This window comes from Vulpes lagopus, chromosome 6 (genome assembly GCF_018345385.1).
Source record: "Vulpes lagopus strain Blue_001 chromosome 6, ASM1834538v1, whole genome shotgun sequence".
NCBI lineage: Eukaryota > Metazoa > Chordata > Mammalia > Carnivora > Canidae > Vulpes > Vulpes lagopus.
In genome coordinates, this window is record NC_054829.1 from 46,133,113 (window position 1) to 46,146,138 (window position 13,026).

The 13,026-nt window shown below is 43.1% G+C and overlaps 1 protein-coding gene across 14 annotated transcripts in view; it reads left to right on the forward strand.

Annotated features, from left to right (window-relative positions):
* Nucleotides 1–6,007: 6,007 nt before the first annotated feature.
* Nucleotides 6,008–13,026, forward strand: part of TRIM9 (tripartite motif containing 9) — a 108,818-nt gene continuing 101,799 nt past the window's right edge. For all 14 annotated transcript variants that reach the window (XM_041758232.1, XM_041758234.1, XM_041758240.1 and 11 more), the window contains exon 1: nucleotides 6,008–6,991. In XM_041758232.1, coding sequence (XP_041614166.1) covers nucleotides 6,170–6,991 — 822 coding nt within the window. In that variant the 5' untranslated portion in view covers nucleotides 6,008–6,169. The remainder of the gene's footprint in view (nucleotides 6,992–13,026) is intronic.

The following is a 13,026-nucleotide window of genomic DNA, read 5'->3' on the forward strand; positions in this document are numbered from 1 at the left end:
GGACACTGGGATCACCACCTGAGCCAAAAGCAAATGCTCAACCACTGAGCCACTCAGGTGCCCCAATTACTGCAGTCTTATAAGTCTTAAAACAGTATAAATCTTTCAAGTAGGATATTGCTCAAAATATATTTGGCTATCCTAGCTCCTTTGCATCTTCAAGTAGATTTTAAAATCAGCTTGTCAATTTCTACCCTTCCCCAAAAAATATATTCTGAAAATTTTAATTGAATCTATAGATCAATTTGTGGGAAATTGCTGTTTTATATGATATTGAGTCTACCAATCTATAAACATGGCATATCTCATCATTTGTTAAAGTTGCCTTCAATTTATCTCTGGGATGTTTTGTAGTTGTCAATGTATAGATCTTGCACATATTTTTTTAATTCAATTTCATGTTTTTTGATGATGCTGTAAATGGTATAGTTTTTAATATCAAAATTGCTAATCGTGCACTGCTAGTATTTATAAATATAATTGATTTTTGTATATATAATGAGTTCTCTTCATTCTGGCTGATAGAAATATGAATGATTCCTAGTCCTGTGTGTGCTCTGAAAATTGTTTGTATCATAATTCGAATAATCACTCTTGCCTCAGAAGTTGTTATTGCCCAACCTATGGTAGAGGTCACCCTATACACGCCCACATTGTATTCAGTCAGAGATCCAAGCAAATCCCTATGCTGAAACTCTGTGACTATTTCACTCTTCCTCTGCAAATTCTAGCTTCCTTGATGTTCCCCAAATCCAGTCTGTCTCCTCAACTCAGAGAGATCGGTGAGTTTTGCTTGGATTTCTCTTCCCTGTGTTGTACTCTAGAAATTAGCATCTGGTAGAAAGCCTGGCTGAAGTAGGACTCCCCTCTTCACCTTCTCTCAGGAATGACAGTGCTACACTGCCTATTATCCAGTGTCTGACAATAGTTGTTTCCTATAGTTGAACCTGGTTTTTAGTATTTATAGAAAGAAGATTATTCCCATATATAGTCTAAAGAGGAAATTTTACCCTTTTGTTTTTTAGTATTTATAGAAGGAAGATTATTCCCATATGGTCCAGAGGAAATTGTGCCCTTTTGGGTTTTCATGTGGTAAATAGTGTTGATAGTGTTACTGACTTTGGATTCCTGAAAAAATCTCTACTTGGCCATAGTTTATTAATCTTTTGATACAACACTGAAATCTGTTTGCTAATATCCTATTTAGGACTTTTGCATCTATTACTTAAGTGATTTGAGCCTATAGTTTTTTTATTTATTGGATTTTCTGTTAACTATATTACCAAATTTTATTGGGGGACCTGGGCAGCTCAGTCTGTTAAGACTCCAACTCTTTTTTTTTTTTTAAGATTTTATTTATTTATTCATGAGAGACACACACAGAGAGAGAGGCAAAGACACAGGCAGAGGGAGAAGCAGGCTCCATGCAGGGAGCCTGACTTGGTACTTGATCCCGGGTCTCCAGGATCAGGCCCTGGGCTGAAGGTGGCGCTAAACCGCTGAGCCACCTGGGCTGCCCTAAGCCTCCAACTCTTGATCTCAGCTCAAGTCTTAATCTTAGAGTTGTGAGTTCAGGTCCCACTTTGGGCTTCATGCTGGGCATGGAGCCTATTCTTAAAAAGTATTATTAAAGTTATTATGGCTTTATAAAACAGAACTGGGGAACATTCTATATTTTTCTTTAATTTAGATTACTTCATTAACATTAAAAGTACTTGTTTCTTAAAAGTTAACTAGAACTCACCCATGCAACCATCCTATCCTTTTTAATGATTAATCTGAAATTACCTTCCAAATCTCTGTTCTGGAAGTTGGTCTACTCAAGCCTTCTACTTTGAGAGAATTTGAACATCTTTTTTTGAAGGCTCTTTTTATTTTTGCAGTGTCACTTAATACAAAAGTGACATAAAATGTTTTTATGTTATAAAAACATAACAGTCTTAACAAGTCTACAATAGAATACTTGAACAAAAAATCTGTATACATTATCCTTTAGAGCAATTTTACACAGTAAATTAACTGATCGTTTAAAAAAAATTTTTTAAAACCCCTCTGCTATCTTACTTCTTAAAGTATTTATTATAGGTAAAGAACCAATCTACTGCTATTTACAAGTACAAAATTAAGACCATATAACTTACATGGAATCCATTAATTTAAGAGTTTGATTTAATATCCTTGACTATTCAGTGCTCTGTATGAGGGGAAAAAAATCCACCTTGACATATTGCCAAAGAGCCAAAAGTTCAATTTCCATAAAAATATTAAAGGTATACAATTCTGAGAATACCTAGTCATCAGATACCAGTAAAGAAAGCTAATGCTACGTTGATGCTAGATTTGAAGTATCTATTAAGTTAATATATTTTTGGCTGAAAACGTATTCATTTCCTTTAGGCTTTAAATTTTGTTGTCATAGCATTTCACATAATATTTTCCCAGTGTTTGTTCATTGTGAGTTTTATTTTGCTTTCCATTATATCAATAGTTATATTTCCTGTCTTAAGTCTCATAATGCACATATTTATTTACTATTGTGTGAAAAAGAAAAGTATGGGTCCTAAGATCCAGCCTCTGGGGGCTCCCTGCTCAGCAGGGAGTCTGCTTCTCCCTCTTTCCTCTATCCCTACCCTCACTTGTGCTCTCTCTCAATTGAATAAATAAAATCTTTTTTAAAAAACCATCATTTAGGTGTATAGTTGAGTAAATTTCAGAGGATAATAAGATGCTTTACACAAATGAGAACATCTGCAGTCACCCCAGGAATGATGAAATTATAGGGCTATCAATCCTCATGCTACAGGGCATGGGCTGATCACCATCTGGAAAAGGAAAGATTTTCCCTATGGTATTTCTATAATATCATCAATTACATTCAGATTTTTATGTCCCTTTAAACACAACTCATTGGAGGACTTTATAGTACATTTTGGCCACATAGTGCAACATGAGGGGAAATCTTCAAAAGTTTACCAAAAATTTTTAGAGAAATGAATTCAAGAAAAATCATAAACTCTCAGGGAAGGTAAACAGAATAACAAAGAAGTTAACAAAGATCAATTTTGAGTATTTCCTACACACAGAGGCTTGACAGAGAGAGAACTTAGCATTTGATGAATGAATGAATGAATGAATGAATGAACAAAGAAGCAAAATTATATGTGCCTGGATTCAAATCCCAGCTTCACCAATATCTGACCTTGAGTACTTTGTTTATCCTCAGATTACTCATCTTTAAAATGAGGATAATTGTGCCCACCTTCTTTTGTTATCACAGGGATTGAACAAGGTAATCCATGTAAATAAATAAACCCACTGCCTGAAACAGAATGAACACTTAACAAATGACAGTCATTGTAAGAGCTCTCCTGAGATTGATTTAGCTAATTCCTAGCCAAATAGATCTAACCATTAAATTATCTCAGTATATTTCATAATAGGTCAATTCTTCATGTATTGATTATATTATAAATCTGTATTATATTAAGTCTCTGTGAAACCAATGGTGTATTACACTGCAAACGTTCCCTAAAATTATTTTATTTTTAACTTAGGATGCATTTTCTGCTAATTAGCAGATCTCTCAGATGGTGTCTGTCTGTTTGGGCTGCTAAAACAAAATACCACGGACTGGGTAGCTTATAAACAATAGAAATTTATTTCTCACATTCTAGAGGCTGGGAGTTATAAGATCAAGGTGCCCACAGATTTGCCATGTGGTGAGAGTCTGCTCTGTCATAGATGGTCTTCTCATGGTAACCTCACAGGGTGGAAGGGGGCAAAGAGCTTTCTTGGGCCACTTTTATAAGTACACTAACCTTATTCATGAAGGCTCTGCCTTCATGGACCAATCATCTCCCCAAGACCCTGCCTCCTATTATCAGCACCCTGGGGGTTAGTATTTCAAGCTATGAATTTTTGGGAGACACATTTAATCTATAGCAGATGGTATACTATGATAAGCAAAGTTCAAATTCGTAAAAAAGAGTATCTGGTACTCACCTTGAAACGTCCATAGCCCTGGTCCAAGGCTACTGGGACTTTCAGCCAAATGTGTAAAAAAAAATCCTGAAAAGGATTGTAAATTATGGGTGGTACTGACACCCCTTTCTAACAATTTCTTAATAATTAACTATTTGGTATGAGCAAATTCTCTTGGGACTCATAGATACATTCTGTAGACACAGATAATGTTCCAAGCCCACATGAAGAAATTGTATGGATGTAAACAGAGTACTTATGCCTTTTTAACTCAGTTAAAAACCAAATTAAAAATAAATTATATAGTATTTGTAATTAGCATAACCTTAAATAACTCCCTCCCCCCTTCCCCAAACAATAATCAAGTGCTGTTTTCATTGCAACTGAAGAAGGTTTTGGAAAGATAATCTAGTTTTATTGGACTATTTCTCCAAGGGCAGGATTATGGGCCATTTTTAACTGGGCAGTAAAGTGCTTTTAAATTGTAAATGTTGTTGCATATACTCAAGTTACCTCTTTTTTGGAAGGTGAAAAATATAAGATTTCTTAGACTTTAGAAAGAGTTTTTACCATTTATTTATGAATCACTCAGCAAAAGGCAGCCACGTACTCTTTCAAATAGGTTGCTATCTCAGAATGTCACTGTCACTTGACTCAAAGATTTTTTTTCTTTTTTTTTTTTTTTTTTTTTTTGGTTTTTTTTGGAAGGGCGAGGGGAGTTCCTCTTCCTCCTCCATCATCAAATGAACAGTTCTGTGGGCGAGAGGCAGGACCAGATATCTCCATCAATATTTGGGGATAGGGAGAAGGGTGCTTAATATATGAGGACTACCCCTGGATCTAGCCCCCACCCCCCTACTTGCACCCCTCCACGAGGACCCCCATGCACTTCAAAGGAGGAAACAGAAAGAACCCACCGTTCTGAAGCTGTGGTAAATGCTCAGGCCACGTGACACTGTATAATGCTGTTTGGATTCAAACACTGAGACTCCGCAGTGACACAGTGATTCATCCGCAGCTAGTTACTGAACTGCAGGCGCTGAGAAATAGGCAACCCTGCCTGACCTGCCTCAGACTGAGCCAAAGGTACTGCTGGCCTTGCGAAAGCTCGGCCAGGTGCGAGAGCACCGTGACAGCACCGCTTTGGGAGGCAGGGAGGGTGAAGAGGGGAGACAGGCACGTTCACACCGTAAGGTTCACACCACGCCGGGAGAAGCCTCTGGGCCGAGCCTGATTTTTAAGCGGGAAATGAAGAGTTAGAGATTTTTTTTTTAGCTACCATACTGAGCCTTTATTTACATCGGTCACCTAGCTGCAATCTCATGGCAACACTAAGAAATTGGCATTCTTAATTCCCCTCTTAGACCCCAGGCAGTGGGGGTGAAAGAAGCCAAGAGGCCCTTCCTGGGGGCTTTTCCGCCCGGGGCTGCAGGCTCCCAGGATGGGGAGCGCCGGGGCCGGGCGGTACAAAACCCCGGGCCCGGGGGAGGCTCCGGCCCAGGCAGGCTGCGGGCAGCGCAAGGGGAAGGAGGGGTCTCGCGGGCGCGCGGCCCTCGCCCGTGGTATGGGTCGGCGCGGGGACCAGGGCTGGGAGCCAAACGCAGACCGCTGGCGAGCAGCCCCGGCCCCTCCGTGGGCCTGACGCTGCGGGGAGGGCTTTCTCACGCCCCCTGCTCCTGGGAGGCGGCGCCGGAGGTCGGAAGGAAGCGGGGCGAGGGATGAGTCATCCCGCCTAATTCCTCCTTCGCGGTCCCTCGCCTCCGCACGCCGCCCCCTCCCGAGACGCTGCAGCCGGGAGCGGAGACTCGCTCCTCCTTAGAGTCGGCTCCCGGAGCCCCCGTGGCCTGCAGAAGAGAGGAGAGGGACGGGGCGTGCGGCCAATCAGAGCCTCGCCCTCTCGCCGCCAGCCAATGGGCCGCTGCTTACGGGGCAGGGCGGGACCAGGAGGGGGGCGGTCCGCGGCTGGCGCGCCGCGTCGCGGGTCCGCGGCTCCGAGAGAGAGAGCGGCTCGCGGGGAGAGCGCCTGGCGGGGAGTCGGCGCCCGATCGACGCGGGAAGGCGCAGCCGCCGCCGCCGCCGCCGCCGCCGCCGCCGCTGGCCAAGGTGCTGGAGACCATAGGCCGGCCGGCCGCCTCGCCCGCTCAGGCACCGTTGCAGCCGCCGCTGCTTCGCTCCCAGCCCGGTCCTCATGGAAGAGATGGAAGAAGAGTTAAAATGCCCTGTGTGCGGCTCCTTCTATCGGGAGCCCATCATCTTGCCCTGCTCTCACAATTTATGTCAAGCGTGCGCCCGCAACATCCTGGTACAGACCCCGGAGTCTGAATCCCCCCAGAGCCGCAGGGCCTCGGGCTCCGGGGTCTCCGACTATGACTACCTGGACCTGGACAAGATGAGCCTGTACAGCGAAGCGGACAGCGGCTATGGCTCCTACGGGGGTTTCGCCAGTGCCCCCACTACTCCGTGCCAGAAGTCCCCCAATGGCGTCCGCGTGTTCCCCCCGGCTATGCCGCCACCGGCCACCCACCTGTCACCGGCCTTGGCCCCGGTGCCCCGCAACTCCTGTATCACCTGCCCCCAGTGCCACCGCAGCCTCATACTGGATGACCGGGGGCTCCGCGGCTTCCCCAAGAACCGCGTCCTGGAAGGGGTAATTGACCGCTACCAGCAGAGCAAAGCCGCAGCCCTCAAGTGCCAGCTCTGCGAGAAGGCGCCCAAGGAGGCCACTGTCATGTGCGAACAGTGCGATGTCTTCTACTGCGATCCGTGCCGCCTGCGCTGCCACCCTCCCCGAGGGCCCCTAGCCAAACACCGTCTGGTGCCCCCGGCCCAGGGCCGCGTGAGCCGGCGGCTGAGCCCGCGCAAGGTCTCCACCTGCACAGACCACGAGCTGGAGAATCACAGCATGTACTGCGTGCAGTGCAAGATGCCCGTGTGTTACCAGTGCTTGGAGGAGGGCAAACATTCCAGCCACGAAGTCAAAGCTCTGGGGGCCATGTGGAAACTGCACAAGGTGAGTCCTACGAAAACCCACCCCTGACTCCCCCGCGCCCCCGATCCTCCGGCTTTGCAGCAGAAGGTCCCCTTTCTGCGCACAGTGCATCCCCGCGGGGGCGCAATGCAGGTTCTCCTGTATCTGCTTCCCCCGTCTGGTGCACTGCAGAAGCGCAGGAGGACCTGAAACCGAGCGCAGGGGAGTTGAATATCCCCGGAGAGTTGTTGCGGGCTCGCCTTAGAACGGGTCTCCCGGGTGCCCTCTCTGCCGCGGAGGCGCAGCCTGCGGCCGCCGCCAACCAGCCGGGAAGCGCTGCGTAACTGGGCAGAGGCGCGCCCGCGCGGGGGGCTGCCAGGAGAGCCCCGGGGCAGATCCGGCTGCGGTCCTCGCAGACCAAGTGGGGGCGGTGGGGAGGCTCAGAACAGCCAAGCTGGAGCTGCGGGATTGGCGGGCTCTGTGATTCGCGGCGGGGGCGGGGAGAACTCCGCGGGTGGAATACTGATGAGTCCGCGCTGGCCGCGACCTGAAGTCCTCGCTGGAGCCGATGCAGGACCGGGTGTTTTGCCCCAGGAGACCCGGGAGTGGTGTGGTGCGGGGGCGGCGGGGTGGGGGTCGAATCCTGTGGTCGCCACGGCAACAAAGCTGCGGGTCCTGACCGCCCCTGGAGCTAGGGACCTGCGGCTGGAGTGGCGGGACCAGAGGTCTCTGCGTCTAGGCCTGAAAGCTAGGCAGATGCGTAACCCAGGGTAACCCCATCCTCCCAACCACCACACAGGCATTTTGTCCAGGAGTCAACCCTTTCCCCCTTTCAGTAGTCGTCTTTGCAAGCTTTGAGGCACCTGTTACCACCAGACTTACCTTTCCTGTCTCTTGTGACGGTGCCTCCACCAAAGCTAGCTTCAAGAAGGGTCCTTTAACAACGTTTAGGTTTAGGTACGCCACTTCTCTGCTCAAAACCCTCCAATCGTCCCCCACATTTCTTAGAAAGTCCCTAGAATGCTCCACCAGGACCTGCTTGACCTGTTCACATTTGGCCTCATGGACCTCATTTCCTCCCCAGCTACACTGTCCCTCAAAGAACACCAGACAGCCTCCCGCCCCGGACCTTTGCGTTTGATGTTCCTTCAGCCTGGGACAGTCTTACCCAAAACCCTATCTTCCAACGGCTCACTCTCTTGCTTCCTTCAGATTGTTGCTCAGATGTTACCTCTGCAGTGAAACCCTTCTAAATACAGTTGCTGCCACTAGCCTCAGACACTGCTAGCTGGCATGCTATATATTTTCATTGTTACTTTTGTATTTATCTATTGCTTCCTTCTGCACACACGAGAAAATAAGCTTTGTGAGGGAAAAGATGTTTATAATAATGTTAAGCCACCCTGCTTAGAAAGAAGGAGATGTGTATAAATTTCACTTTTAATTTTTAAATAATTTGCTTGGTTGGGATGCAAAGGGTAGGGCAGGAGTTCGGGATTATTGTAGGGAGATTTTCATTTCATTGAGCTGCAAGCCCAAGGATCAGGTAGGGGAGTAAAGATGGTGTCCAGGCCTCAACTATGTCCCACTCAGGGTTTCCTAGCATTTCTTGGAGACTAGAAGGGCTAGCCTTTGAGAGAGACCATGGGGTTAAGGCTAAAACATTGATATTTTATTTACAGCAAGAAAAGAAATAAGATATCACCATTCTCAACAATCAGGGAGGTTTTCTCAATTTAGTATTCATTGAATGTGATCCATGTTTACAGTTATTTGTGTTCTCACATATAACCTATTAAATCTTATTCGTACTGATGGAAATTTAAGTCAGCACAAATTTGAGCCCTATTAGGCACATGCCACTATTTTTAAAACACTTCCAATTTAAATGTTTTGAAATGATACTTACTTTTGAAAGTTTTCAAAACTTGAGTTCATGGCCAATTTTTTTTTCATGATATGATTTCACTCTTAAACTGCTAACCATAGCCTATGTTAGCTGCCTTTCAAAGTTATCCTTGGAAACTAAGAAATTAATCCTTCTGTCTGAAAAAGGAATTTAAGAGTCACACACTGATTAGGATGGTCAACCACAGCATTATTTTTCTGTGAAGAGCCTATACTTTATCCATTAAAACCAGAAGCAACCTTTTAATCTTTGTCAAGCCCTGTGTAGGTTTGAAATGTTAAATCATTGATTTTATGAGTAATGGAAATTGTGAGTAGACACTGATGTGGACTGGGTTGAAATTTGGATGTCTATTAAAAAAAACAATAATGTCAAAGCCCTTGGGATGTGACATAAGTAAGCTAGAAAAGGAAGGTTGGTACATTGGGGAAAAAAAAAAGAAAAGGCCATTTCTTTTCTGATATTTTGCACATTTTTTTCCAAAATAATGAATAGGTATAATTTTTGTTCAGTCAATATCAGAATTATTAAACTGCCCCCCAAAAGGGCAGAAAGATGATAGATTTTAATATTCACTTATTGTCTTAGATGAACAACAAACATTGCTCCTCCATCTTACCTTTTATTAAGGTAGTTAATGTGTTAATGCTGGATTTTCTCATATAGTCTATTTATGTTCTGTTTCCACAAAAGCTCATGGGCCAGAATTTCTATATCCTTCAAAACAGGAGAGCAAAGAATTACATGAAGTAGTTTTCCTAAAGTTGAGCAGTTAATTATCAACACATGTTATTACTAGACTTGAAAGTTTTCATTAATGTTCCACCATATTAACTTAGTCATTTCTGGTGATAAAAAAATTCTGTAAGTATTTCCCTCTAGCACTAAATCATCATCCTACACATTCAAGACAAAATGGCTGAAATTTATTTTTAATGAGGTTTTAAAAACAACTGGTTGAAAAAAAAAAAAACAACTGGTTGAAATTCATTAGTTGTCAATTGACCAAATTAAAATATTTCTCGCACATATATGGCCTTCAAAATATGAAGTAGCCATATAAGACAAATATCTGGTAACAGTTTTTATTTAGTACTAGACTTGTTATATTCCTTAATCCAACTTAGGTTGATATAAAGAATTGCTACACAAAAAAAATCATTTTGTAGATACTTTCAAAATAGGCAGTTGGAACCATTATTACTACTTTATAATATTAGTAATTCACATTTCTAAATATAACATTATCCTTGAATTCTTGGTGTGTTTTATCAGTCACTGAATCAATACACTTGTAATCCTTCTGTTGTATTTGTGCTATTGAGCAAGGATTTTCTTTTCCTTTATGTACTATAACCACTCTAAATCTTGTCTCAACTATTCTTTTTCTCTTACCTTTTTTTATTGAAGATTTGCAATTTAAGCAGCATCTTATTTTATTTTTTAAAGATTTTATTTATTTATTTATTTATTTATTTATTTATTTATTTAAGAAAGAGAACCCAGTATGGGTGGGGGAGGGGGAAATAAAAGGGGAGGGAGAATGACAAGCAGAGTTCTACCCTGAGTACAAAACCCCCTGGTGGGGCCCAGTCCCACAACCCTGAGATGATGACTCTTGCTAAAACCAAGAGTCAAATGCTCAACCAACTGAGCCACCCAGGCATTCCAGCAACATTTTAAAATAAATTATCAGTTATGCTTTAATTTTCAAAGTATTCTGGAAAATATTATCTGCTTTGTTGTATGTTGGCGTCTCATCAAATATCTGTGTAGCCAAGTGTATTATTTAATGTAACTAAAATGATATTTAGTTAACTGTCAGCATTAAATACAATATAATCTAAATGTCCCTATGATAAATATAATAGGTAGCAGATATTCATGGGTTTTGTATTTTTAAGATTTACATCTAGTACAATCAGAACATTCTGTGCACAGTGTTACAAATCTTAAGGAGAATATATCAGAGAAGTCAGTTGTTCTTCTTTGTACTGAGGCATAATAGAAAATGCTGAATGACAGGAGATCCTGTTCCAGACCTGATGCTACCACTTAACTTGCTAATAACTTGAAGCAAGTCTCATAAATTTCCGTGCTTCCTACCCAAAAATCTCTATTTGTGGAAATATTTTGAAAAAATAATTTAAATGTTTATACTTACTGATTCCAGTTTGGCACAAGAGAAAATTTTGTGTAAAACAGAAGTTATTGTCTTACTAGTCAACTGCATAAAAACCTCATCCCCCAACTTGGGATACCTTGCTTGCTTATTTTAGAGTACAGATGGATTAAAAGGCTACTCTTAAAGGTGGTCCAAAAGGGTAGGCCACATGTTTAGTTAGCTGTCTCATCTCTGCTTCTGTCTCTTGGCAATGGGCCTCTTTGCCCTGCACAGGGCCTGACATGACTCCTTTAGCCCCAATGCAGCAGGATATTTCAGTGCAAGTGTCCACTGTCATCTAAGTAGAGTGTCCCTGTCTCTTCACATTTTCAACTTTAGAGAAAGAATCTTAGTGACTCAGCTTGCATCAGGTAGTGACTGATGACAGTCTGGCCCATGACCCCACTCCTTTGGTGAGGTGGATATAGAAGCCTAGGGTGAGGCAACTGAGGCACTCACCTCAGGAGCAAAACTTGAGAGGCCCCCAAAACTCAGTAATCAAGATTAAAAATACTGTAATGCTATATCTTAAAAAATAAAAATGAATGCAAAAAAATCCAGGATCGACAAAATATCAATATTTTAAATTCAGGCAAGATCAGTAACAGTGCTATGCTGATCCATATTGGGCCCTGAGTCAAAAAGAAAAATCATTAATATTGGTCCTGTCTTTGTTTAATATTTTGACCTTTGTTCATCATAGAATCTTTGCATTAATCTTTAAAAAAAATACCACATTAAAGTCGTATTGATGTTATTACTGAGGTTTTTGGCATTTCCTTAAATTCCACATTTGAGGAGAGTGCCTCACATCCCTCACCCCAGTCCCAACCCTGATGGACAGAATCACTTGCTACAACACCTGGCTCCTAGTTTTACTGTTCAGCCAGAGACAACCTCCAGGCAGGATGCATTTGAGAGCAGTGGGGGCAGGGAGGCACTGACCAGCACTATTGTACAGTCTGAGAGGAAGCCATGCTAGGTGCAGAAGAAAGCCCTTTTGCTCTACTTAGATCTTCTACATTTTAGCTACAGTACTAGTTTCTTGAGCTTATTTGAAAGAAAAGTAAAAGAGTTGGTGATGATGAAAAAGAAGTTCTTAGAAGAGAACACTGGCATCGGTAGCTCAGTGCTTACTCTCTCCAGCAATGCTCCACCACCAAGTGGTTTGTGTTGTTGTCCCTCTATGGTGAATTGGCCACGTCAGAGCAAAGCAGTCCCTCATTTTGCTTATGTTAGAGTGGAGGAAGGAGGACAGAGGTGCCAAAACATGACTTTGTACTAAGTTTGGGTACTTCTTCTAAAGTATGTGATTGAGCTGGGAGGGGGAGATTTTTAAAACCATATAGTTTCATATGAATAATGGCATCTGTTTATTAGAAGGAAAGAAGAACTTTAGTAACCATGGAGTTCAGTGTTTTGATGGGGTTTTTTGTTTTGTTTTGGTTTGATTTGTTGTTTTTTGTTTTTGTTTGTTTTTGTTTTGTCTTTTGGCCTTATACCAGCAGTACTCTTCTTGCTCTAGTTAAATGTTTCCCTCACCACGACATTCCTACCTCTGCCCGGCCCTGAGATTCTGTTGGAGATGCCAATCCAATGCCCTACCTTAACCTGGCCAAATGGAAGGGCATGTGGCAGAGGCCTAGCCAATTGTCATACCCTATCCCTCTGGCCCAAGTGCTTAATTTCAAAGATTAGCATGTCACTCAAGCCAGTCCAATCACAGTCCTTTTCTGAGGCTTCTATATACTGAGTCAGGGACAGAGGAGCCTTACTTTCCTCTGGGCTTGTTGCAGCTAGAATAATAAAAGCCAGGAAGTGTTTATGTCTGTGCCTCTTCCTCCTACCACTACATAAATAGAAGAGAATAAGGCAACCCACAGAAATACAAAACTGAGAAATGCAGAGAGAATTCTGAGAACAGTATTTGAGACTCGCCATGAGTGAGTCCCACTGCCCCATCCTGTCTTTTGAGTTACCTGAGTCAATAAACCTCCCCTCCTT